The 10,517-nt window shown below is 49.2% G+C and overlaps 1 protein-coding gene across 2 annotated transcripts; it reads right to left on the bottom strand.

Annotated features, from left to right (window-relative positions):
- Positions 1 to 2,692: 2,692 nt before the first annotated feature.
- LOC128330585 (uncharacterized) lies at positions 2,693 to 9,575 on the bottom strand. 2 transcript variants are annotated; one of them, XR_008310166.1, is made up of 7 exons: positions 9,183 to 9,575; positions 8,714 to 8,737; positions 8,027 to 8,055; positions 6,330 to 6,860; positions 5,548 to 5,882; positions 5,233 to 5,463; positions 2,693 to 3,024 (listed from the first exon to the last, which is right to left on the bottom strand). XR_008310166.1 is itself a non-coding variant. In XM_053263670.1 (5 exons), the coding sequence occupies exons 1-5, from the start codon at positions 9,212 to 9,214 to the stop codon at positions 5,734 to 5,736; spliced, it is 765 nt and encodes a 254-aa protein (XP_053119645.1). In that variant the 5' UTR covers positions 9,215 to 9,575; the 3' UTR covers positions 5,473 to 5,733. The 2 variants fall into 2 exon arrangements, 1 of the variants encoding a protein (XP_053119645.1); XM_053263670.1 differs by lacking the exons at positions 2,693 to 3,024; positions 5,233 to 5,463 and having other exon boundaries at positions 5,473 to 5,882.
- Between the last annotated feature and the right edge of the window lie 942 nt (positions 9,576 to 10,517).

Here is a 10,517-nt window from a genome sequence, read left to right as displayed (position 1 = left end):
GGGATGTGTATTAGTTGCTAGGCAACAGCAAGGGACTTTCAGCTGCTGTTTTGTTGGCTCCCCGACCCCTGGGCCAAATATCCCATTTACTTTTGGAGTTGGCCCTGGGCTGGCATATATTGATACAGATATGAACTATTCTCTATCAGAAGAAAAGAGAGAGAGAGAGAGAGAGAGAGAGAGAGAGAGAGAGAGAGAGAGAGAGACTATTTGCTAAATGTGCTTTCAAAATTCAGCCATCTGGTCTTGGCAAAATAAGGAAATTCTATAGAAGTAGTTCCATTTTTATTAAGGGGCATCCAAAACAGTCATATCTCCTGGAGCTGTTTATTTCTCTTAAGTTAAAACAATTAGTAGACTAAATGTTGGTCACTCTGGCCAGGAAATTGAATCCTTTTAAGAAAATCAATGTATGACCATCCAGTTAGCATAATGTTAATAAAATGTAATAATGGTGTCAGGATTACAGAAACTCTCTCTCTTCACTTTTAAAAGGAAACTGACATTGAAGATTGGATGATATTCCTGAATCATTGCCAGAGTAACAAGCTTGTTGCCTAGAGCTGTCTGAATCAGGCACACCATTTGTCTGAAACATCACCTCTTTGCATTACTGCATTCATGGGCACAGCACTCCCATGGTGATGTGTTGTTCTAGGTGCAGGGGTATAACTATAGGGGGGGCAGAGGGGCACGTGCCCCGGGCGCCACTCTGGCAGGTCACATGGGGGGTGTCAAAGAGTGGCTCCCCCCGGCCGCCCCCCCTGGATCGCCCACCGAGTGTGGTGGCGGGCATGCGGGTGGCAATTCGGCGGCGGGTCGCCCGCCGCGCCGAGTGCGGCAGTGGCTGGTGTGGTGGCTGGCCTGGCGGCGATGGGATGGCCTCCTCAGTGTAGCTGTAGCGGCCGAGCGGCGGTGCGGAGTGCAGGCAGCGACGCCGGGCCCGACGCCAGGCCAGAAGGCAGGCTCAGCGTCGCTGCCTGCACTCTGCGCCGCCGCTCAGCCGCTACAGCTACACTGAGGAGGCCATCCCATCGCTGCCAGGCCAGCCACCACACCTGCCACCGCCGCACTCAGCGCGGCGGGCGACCTGCCGCCGCGGCCCGCCACATCGCCGCAGCTGCGGCCCGCCACATCGCCGCCACACGCCGCCACCGAATTGCCGCCACCGTCGGAGATCTGCTGCCTGGGGGGGCGCCACCACCGCCGGCCCAGGTATGTGGGGGCCGGGGGGCGGAGGGGGGGGTGCCATTTCAGGGCGCTTGCCCTGGGCGCTGTTTCCCCCCGATACGCCACTGTCTAGGTGCAAACACTCAGCCCAATGTATCCCCTTAAAAAGGCATCTTCTGTTGATTCTAATGATTCTTCTCAGTGCATGCACAATGAGCCTCAAGAGCAAACATATTCTTGTCCTTACACTTGACCATCTTTAAGGGCTGTTAGAGATGGTCAAGGACAGGCATTTGACCACTGAGTTGTGTAGCTAATGCAGTGGTCCCTGCATTGCTGTCTTATTTCATTGTCATGAAATGCCCAATGGGTGGTGGCGCAGTGGTAAAACTGCCGCCCTGTAACCAGAAGGTTACAAGTTCGATCCTGACCAGGGGCTCAAGGTTGACTCAGCCTTCCATCCTTCTGAGGTCGGTAAAATGAGTACCCAGAATGTTGGGGGCAATATGCTAAATCATTGTAAACCGCTTAGAGAGCTCCGGCTATAAAGCGGTATATAGATGTAAGTGCTATTGCTATTGCTATTGCTGTATCAAATCTAACATCTGCAGTGACAAGTGCTGTCTTTCAGGCTTTCCTTCTTCTCTCTTCTCCAGCAGAAAAACAGACTGGAAGCTAAAGGTCTAATCTCATTGCTGATCCTGCACTTGGGAGGAGGCCTGCTATGTAGGGGGCCTCTTCATTTTCTTTCCCTGAAGTATTAGCAGAGATGGATTGCCCTGGGTGGAGGTCTGATACAGAGCTCTCATGATATAAAGGTGGTCTCCTTGGGTTCTTCTGCCAGAGTACAAGCAAGGCTGGACGGTCCTGGGAGGTGGCCTGATATGGAGGCTGCCTTTTTTGGTTCTTTCCTGTCATGCTCTACAGAGAGCCACCCCCACGGCTTTTCTTCCTGCAAAGGAAATGGAGGTGCCACCTCCTAGCTGTTCCCCCGGGGCCAAATCAGTCACTCAGTTTGACTCCGCCTGGATCTAAGCCTCCAGCTGCTGCTTTGGCTCTTTGGTGGAAAATAAGAGGGCTGGAGAATAACATTTGGCCTCGAACTTGGGCCTTCCAGCTGTTGTTTGATTACAGCTCCCATAGTCCCCAGTAGCCGCAGTAGCCAATAGTCAGGGTTGATGGGAACTGTAGCCAAACAGCAGCTGGAGGGCTGGAGTTGTGCAGCCCTGCCCTAAATCAAGCTTCCTCTTCCGCATCACCATTCCATCCTCTTCCACACGGGACAGATCCCTCTTTAGGGCCAAAATCCAGCCTCCTAGCCATACATGTTGGGGCAGACAAGCTCTGTATGAGCCTCCTGGCAAGGAACTGTCTATCTTGAGCTACATCTTGAACCTCTCAAACATCTCTTGGCCCTGAGTGGACTGGCCAAGAGAGTCTTTTCTGTAGCTGAGTTTGACCCAAAGACCTTTTTACCCAACTCTACCCAAAGAATATTCAAAGCAAGACAAATGTATTTTCTTTAAAATAAAACATTTTATTTTTTTAAACAATAAATATGCAAGTTTTATTGCTGTTCTATCTCTACATCCTATTAAAACAAATATTTAATTTTTTAAATATATATACACAGCATTTTATTGCTACTTATGTAAATAGTAGCACAGTTGTCTCTTTAATTTGCCTTCCCCTTCTTCCTCAGCAACGTCCAGCTCCCTTGGAGGAACCACGATCCCCATAGTGGCTTCCACCCTGGCCAGTCTGCTCCTTAGCCGTCTCAAAGCCGCCTCAATTGTCCCCTCAGTGCCTGGAAGCTTTGTAAGCATTCCTGGCAGCTGCGGAGGTCTCTTTGGCCTTGAAGGAGAGAAAACAAACAGGGTGAAGGGGCCTGTCCTCCACCATGTCAGTCCCTGCACGGACTTCTAGTCCCCTTCCATGCCCAGCACAGACTCCTCCTCTCTGTCTTGAAAACCCTCCATGGCTATGTACCCCCCCCCCGGTGTACTTGCACCTCGTCAGGTTGACTCTTGCTCTTCCAGCTTCTCTGTCTTCAGGAGCCACCTGAAGGTCTCCTGCTCTCTAAAACAACTCTTTCTCTTCCCTCTCGCTGACCCTTGCGTCTGGAACAGCCACTCAGATGTGGCCCCTCGTCTCTCTCCTATCCCTCCAATGATACCTGAAAACCCACCTCCACTGCGCAGCCTTTGGCGTAATGCCTCAGTAGAGGCAGCTCCATCGGCTTGAATTGAATGCCCCTTATGCTTTCCTCTCCCATTCCTCCTCTTCCTCACTTCTCTCTCCAAAGCCAAACTTTAGACTGTATGCTCCTGGTGGCAGGGAACTTTTGCCCATGTACATTGATGACACTATAAGGAGGATTTGCAATATGCACAATTGTATATCATCCGCCTTGGTTTCCGGTTTCATCTCAGCTTAAACTCAAAAGGGCTGATATTTGTTTTCCTTTTAGCATTCATATTCTGCTCTTCCTCAAGTAGCTCAGGGAGGTTTATACATGGTTATTTTTTCCTCACAATAACCCTAAGAGGTAGGGATGTGCAAAAAATTTCGGACACAGATTGATCTGTGCCCGAAATGAGCAATTTCGGGTGATTCGGGGCCAAACAGAATCACCCCTGATGCCCCCCGATATTTTGGGGGGCCTTGCTGAATCACCTGAATTTCGGGGCCAAAAAATTAGGGTGATTCGGCTCATGACCGATTTTTGGGGAATTTTTGAAGTTTTAGTGACTTTGGGGCAGTGCGGGGGCATAGCATGGGATCTGGTCAAAAAGAGTGGGGTGTGGTGGTAGTGCCTAATGGGTGCAGGCTACCTCCCCAATTTCAGGGGGATTGGGCAAAGGGCTGATTTTTGCGGAATTTCTGAAGTTTTTGTGTCTTTGGGGCAGGTTGGGGCAGAAAGTGGGGCCTGGGGCAGAAGAGTGGGGTGGGGTGGTAGTGCCCAATGGATGGAGGCTACAACCCCAATTTCAGGGGGATTGGACAAAGGGCTGATTTTTTGGGGAATTTTTGAAGTTTTAGTGACTTTGGGGCATTTTGGGGGCAGAAAGTGGATCTGCCCCAAAAGACTGGGGTGGGATGGTAGTGCCTAATGGGTGGAGGCTACCACCCCAATTTCAGGGGGATTGGGCAGAGGGCTGATTTTTTGGGAATTTTTGAAGTTTTGGTGTCTTTGGGGCAGATTGGGGGCAGAAAGTGGATCTGCCCCAAAAGAGTGGGGTGGGCTGGTAGATAGTGCCTAATGGGTGGAGGCTACCACCCATTCCCAATTTCAGAGTGATTGGGCAGAGGGCTGAATTTTGGTGAATTTCTGAGGTTTTTCTTCATAAGGTGCAGTGTGCTAGATTGATCCATTCATCATATTCTTAGTAAATGAGAGTGTGAAAAAGTGAAAGTGGGGTCATGAGAATTGTTTAATTGAAAAAAATCTCATTTGCTATCATAGAATGAGAATTCACACCTCAGAAAATAAGGGAATAACATCCCTTCAGAAAAACTTCTGAGGGGACGGGTGAAATTGGGGACGGGTGGTAGCCTCCACCCATTAGGCACTATCTACCCATTGGGCACTACCACCCCACCCCAATATTTTGCCCCTGGGCCCCTTCCCCCCCGAATCGATTCAGATTCGGATTCGGATTAAATCCGAATCCGAACCGAATCAAGGGAGATTCGGGTGGCCCATATTCGGGCACAAAACAGAACGGGGTGATTCGGTTTGGGTCCTGAACCGAATAACTGAAAATCCGAATTGCACACCCCTACTAAGAGGTAAGTTAGGCTGTGGGACAAATGACTGGCCCAAAGTCACCCAGAGAGTTTCATGACTGGATGAGAATTCAAACCTGGGTCTCCCTGGTCCTAAGGAAGTGCAGCTGAAATACATACACATCTTTCCCCCACTTCCCCCCACCTCAGCTTCCCTCTACTTCTTCTGTTGTATCCCTGCCTCTGTTTTTAGACTATAAGTTTTTTAGATTGTAAAATCACAACGAGGATGGAAAGGTAGAGGTTATGGAGTGCTGCCTCTGTGAGACTTACGGTCACGCAGCTGATGGACCTGCATCTCTATCAAACTCTGCAGAGTTTCTTTCATAATGCTGAGGTCCGGCTCCAGAGGAGGTGGGGAAGGAGGAGGATGTGGAGAGGGATGCAGGAGGAGGGAAGAGGTGGAGGTGGAGGGTGGGATAGAGGCAACCTCAAGGGAGGCAGAAGACAATGATGAATCAGACCCAGAGGGCTGGAGAAGTGCAGCAGGGCCTGCAGGAACATCTGCAAGAGAGAAGAAGATGCAGGAGGTCAGCTGCAAAGGCTGACATCCTACCACACCCACCATCACTTGCCCTCACTGCTCACTCTGAGAAGCTGCTTGGATTACAGGCACTGGAGCTTGGACACATGAAAGACAGAAAACGAAGGAACACTTCAGCAAGCACTGACAACCCACTCACAGGCCTCCCCCCTGAAACCTTAGATGCAGACTCAAATCAAGCATTTCAACATGAAATAAACAAAAGAGCCATTCTTAGCCCAGCAGCAATTTCAGGGGCATGCTGTGAACATACCTTTCCTTTCCCACCGCTGCAGCCGAACTTCACTGCGGATGAGCCTTGCCCGTGTATGTCCGATTTGCAGGTTGATGGCCCGAAGAGAATGAGGGAACTGTTGGAAAATGCGGCGATCCCTCAGTTCTGCAACAAAGAGAACAAAAAGGAACAAATGTTGTATGTGCTGACCAGGCTGAGTACTGGTGACTTGCTTTTTTTTAAAAAAATAATTTTTTATTAATTTTAACAATAATCATTCACAACACATTAAACAAATATGGACTTCCCGATCACACCTCCTCGTGAATCACCAACTATAGAATTAACCCTTGCTATAATAATAGTTCAAAACATAGATTTAAACCTTAGAAACACAATTTTGATCTACTCAACCTGCTAATATTACTAAATTTCAAACCCTGTTGTAAAATCAATATTAGGAAAATAGTTCTTTAAATACAATAAGACGGGTGACTTGCAAAAAGGGCAGTGTTAGGGCTTAGTCCATCATCTGGGCTGGGTATCAAAACTGCAGCTGATCTTTGTGCTGGGTGTATATGCAAAAGGTTTCTGAGGTGTCGCAATACTTACGCTGCTGGACATAGTCATGTTGTAACCCTTTGAGGAGTTCTACTTCTTGCTGAAGATAATTATCAGCAATGGAAGGCTCTAGTAAGGGCTCTGACACAGAAGCTGCTTCCTTTGGAGTGTCTGTGAGGATGGAAGGACCTGGCACTGAGGTATCCTCAATGAGCACTTTCCCCAGTAGGTCACTGGTGATGCAAGGTGTTGGAAGGGGTTCTGGCATTGAGGTTTCCTCAATGAGCTCTTCCTCCAGGATGTCGTTGGTCATGCCAGGTGCTGGAAGAGGTTCTGGCATGGAGGGTTCCTCAGTGAGCTCTTCCTCCAGGATGTCGTTGGTGATGTGAGGTGCTGGAAGGGGTTCTGGCACGGAGGGTTCCTCGATGAGCACTTCGCCCAGGATGTTGTTGGTGATGCGAGGTGCTGGAAGGGGTTCTGGCATGGAGGGTTCCTCAATGAGCTCTTTCCCCAGAGTGTCCCCCCAAACATTGGGGAGTCCCCCAGAAAATGGTGCAACATGGATTGGGTTTCTGGGATGACCTGAAAGAGAGGAAATAAAGCAGGAATCAGGAAATGATCGTGGCTTGTAGGCCTGATAGAAATGGCCTCCCTTTTCTGCCTAGGTTAGCCAGCTGGGAAGTAGCCTGGGATTGTGGGTGAGGTGGGCCACCCAAGGAAACAAGCAAGGAATGAAGAGAAGTACATTGCATAGCACTGACTAGCAAGACAGCCCTCACCAAGTACACTTCAGAAGGGAGTGCAATGGCCAGGCTCTGTCTGCTGTACATACAAGTGCAGCTGCCTTCTACCAAGTCATACTCTTGGCTCTCTTTGCCCTACTCTGGCTGGCAGCCACTCTTGGGCAGAGGCCTTTTCCTAGCTAGCTAAGATCCTTTAACAGAAGATGATGAAGTCTCAACAGGAGACCTTGTGCATGCAAAGCAATTGTTCCACTACTGGGCTATGGGCTCTCCCTTCTGTGTGAGGAAAGAATCTTCTCCTTTGAGCAGAATGGGTGCTGATGGTTGACATGGACTATCTCTGGTTCACGAACCAACCCCCAGTTACAGCCTCTTGGCCTAGTGGGGTGGGGGGTCTTGAAAATCTGCCTGGATGCCATAAGCAGGAAGCATAGCTGTGATCTCAGGAATGCGGGCCTGGCTCCTAGAGGTAGAAAACTGTGGTCGGAGAAAGAAAGAGTCTCTTTGGACCAAGCTCAGAGCACATTGGCTAGGAAATGTTGCCCTTGTTTTCAGGTGATCCTCCAATTCCATCTTGACCCATGTAATTGTCAAAAAATGAGATACTTTGGAAATAATTAGCTTCCTCTTCTTGAAGGCAGGGAGAAAAAGACCCAGAGGATGTTTTGGGGCTGGGTGTGTTCTCGCAGGACTTTTTCAAAAGTGCACAACCTCTAAAGGAGAATGACCAAACCTACCTGCGTGCTGCCACAGCCCTTTCCCCATCTCCTCCTCGAATGGAGGATAGCTAGATGTGACTCACAGAGCACCCCCCCCCAGTCTCCTCTAACACTTTCAGCTGCATCAACAGCAAAGGTGGCTGAACCTGCCCTCCTGCTATCCATCCATCAGATGGATGTCTGCCTATCTCTCTCCATTGTCTAAGAGAAACAGTTCTCCAAGGAGGCTTTCCCTGGGGGGCTGGGGAGCCCTGAGGAGAAGCAGGCACTCTCCTCATCCACTTACCTGTCAGTGCCCCCTCTTCATCTTCATCCCTGCAGAGATAAGGAGAAATATTCTTAGTAGCAAATCACAGGAAAGAGATGGTCTCCTCCCCCAGTAATACTAGGGGCATTACTAGTATGTGCCCTCCCTCTAATTTTAATTCACATGCAGCCAAGTATGTCCTCTCCCCTAATCCTTCTAGCTGGCCCTGCTAATTTTGGATGATTCCATAGTTGGGAGCAGTGAATGTAATTGCTGTTGAATGTCACTCACTGCATTTTGCTCAGAGTATTTTTCATTGAGGATTGACTGGTTGTGGCGGGGTGGGGGGTGGGCCTGCTCTCGTAGTTCACAGTCATAAGGCCAGCTTTCCCACCCCTCTCCAGTGTAGTTTCCCCACTTTTTAAAAAATCTGCCCCCCCCAAGGGACATATACATGCTGTTTTGTATTTTAAATAGGAGGGAGGCAGCTTGCCAAAGGTATCAAGGGGACAGTTGATGAAATTGGCATTTGATTCAGCAGCCAATTACTGGCATTCTGAACATGGAAAGGAGATGGGCTCACCTTGATGAGGCAATATATGCCACACCTGGGTTTGGGCTATGTCTGAACACCTCCCCCTCATCACTCCCCCCCATCCCTTCAGCTGGCCACACCAGAGCCAAAAGCATTAAGAGGAGTCAAGGGTAGAGAAGAGAGCAACTCACTTTGGTTCTGCCTCTGGGTGAGACCTATGGGAACATGAAAGAAGAAACGGTTAGGCATGTTCTTGGAAATAACATAGGGGTGCTGGGGGGCAGCATTTGAAGTCAGCTTCAACTGGTGGGCAGGATTTCCCCACAACCCCCCAAGTGGGCCCACAGGAGCCAGCCAGTAGCTCCTGAGTGATACAGCTTCACCGGTCTAGGACCTCCAAGCTTAAGAAACACAGTGGAAATCAGCCAAGCAGGTGACCTTCGAGGGCCGCCTGCATTTCAAGGAGAAGCTGTGTGGTGTGAATAGTGGTGGTGAACTTGTGACCACTGAAATTCCCACAGGAAGCACAAACACGTGTGAACACAGCAGGCTGGGCTTCAGTTCTCTGCCCAGACAGGCTAAAACAACAGAAGGGCATCTTTAAAAACCAAGTCCACACCGCCATTAGATTTTGCTTCACCCACCATGCCAGAGACTTACCTGCAGGCCACACATGACCAACAGCCACCCATCTTGACAACTAAGCTGATAAGCTGCTAATAAACTGACAGCCGAAGACAGCCAATTTATCGAAGATGCTTCAGCTAATCTAAAACACTGCCAAGTGAGCCTGCTGCAGAATCTTCGCAGGTTTCCAAGGGGAACCATGATGGCAGAATTCTGTGGCTGACTGTGAAGTCACAAGTTACTGTTACTGGTCATGCTGGCTCTGGTTTGAATCCAAACACTGTCTTGGGGGTGCAGCTCAAAGTGTCAGAGCACCAGGGGCGAGTCATCCCAGTCCTGCCCTCCCTGCTCCCCACATGTCACTTTCTATTCATTTGACTTTCCCCTTCTGTTAACAAATTCTGAAGGAAGGGGATGCTTGTGGATAGGGGTGGGCTGCAGCTGCTGCTTGTACAGTTGGACACAAAGTTTATAATAAGCCTTGCATGAGTCCTCTGTAACATGTAAGAGGGCAAAGGCAACAGCCACATCCATTGCATGTCCCCAGCTAATTTCCCACCTAATCACTGAGATTAGATTTCCACCTAATCACTTGCTGAAGTCCTTTAGCTAGGAAATTCCTCTAAATCACATTCAGCACTGAGGCCCGTCTCTGTTCAGAATACACAAAAAGAAAGCCAATTAACTTGTGGAACTCACCACCTCTAGATGCGGTGATGACCACTGGCTTAGATGGGCTTGAAAGGGGGTTAGAAACATTCACGGAGGAGGAGAGATCCCTCTGTGGCTATTAGTCATGATGGCTATAGAGAACCTCCAGGTGCACAGGCAGAATCCCAGATGCTGGGGACATGCAGTGGGTGCGGCTGTTGCCTTTGCATTCTTACATGTTACAGAGGAAGCATGCAGGTTTATTATAAACTTTGTGTCCAACTGCACAAGCAGCGGCTGCAGCCCACCCCTACCCACAAGCATCCCCTTCCTTCAGAATTTGCTTACAGAAGGAAAAAGGCGAATGAATCGAAAGTGACCGAGAGGGAGGGAGGGGAAATAAGAAGGAAAAAGAAAGAGGGGAAGCACAACAAATGAAGATGGCCCACAAAGAATGAGAGGGCGCAACAGAAGGCTGTAATGTACTTTTAGTATAAGGTTATGACAATGGAAAGCAAACAATTATCCCCGCCCCCTCTGTTTCTTCTTAGGAAACAACCCACATCCTTATTAAACTCAATAGGCCCAACTGTACAAAATCTTAGTTTCTGCTGCATATAGTTTGATGTATTGCACATTAAAATGAACATTGGACAAAGGGACCTCCTCTCTGACCTCTCAAAAGACCCACCATGGTAGCTCATGGCCCCACAGGGG

Source organism: Hemicordylus capensis, chromosome 6 (assembly GCF_027244095.1).
Source record: "Hemicordylus capensis ecotype Gifberg chromosome 6, rHemCap1.1.pri, whole genome shotgun sequence".
In the NCBI taxonomy this organism is placed as follows: domain Eukaryota; kingdom Metazoa; phylum Chordata; class Lepidosauria; order Squamata; family Cordylidae; genus Hemicordylus; species Hemicordylus capensis.
This window is presented reverse-complemented; position numbering and strand designations above follow the sequence as displayed.

What these genes read in the sequence shown, in the direction of transcription:
- LOC128330585 (XM_053263670.1), bottom strand. Translation starts at nt 9,214, where the DNA reads ATGGGTGGCTGTTGGTCATGTGTGGCCTGCAG. An exon ending in TGGTCATGTGTGGCCTGCAG is followed by an intron (nt 8,738 to 9,182) that starts GTAAGTCTCTGG and finishes ATGTTCCCATAG; the next exon opens with GTCTCACCCAGAGGCAGAAC. An exon ending in TGAAGAGGGGGCACTGACAG is followed by an intron (nt 6,861 to 8,026) that starts GTAAGTGGATGA and finishes CCTCTCTTTCAG; the next exon opens with GTCATCCCAGAAACCCAATC.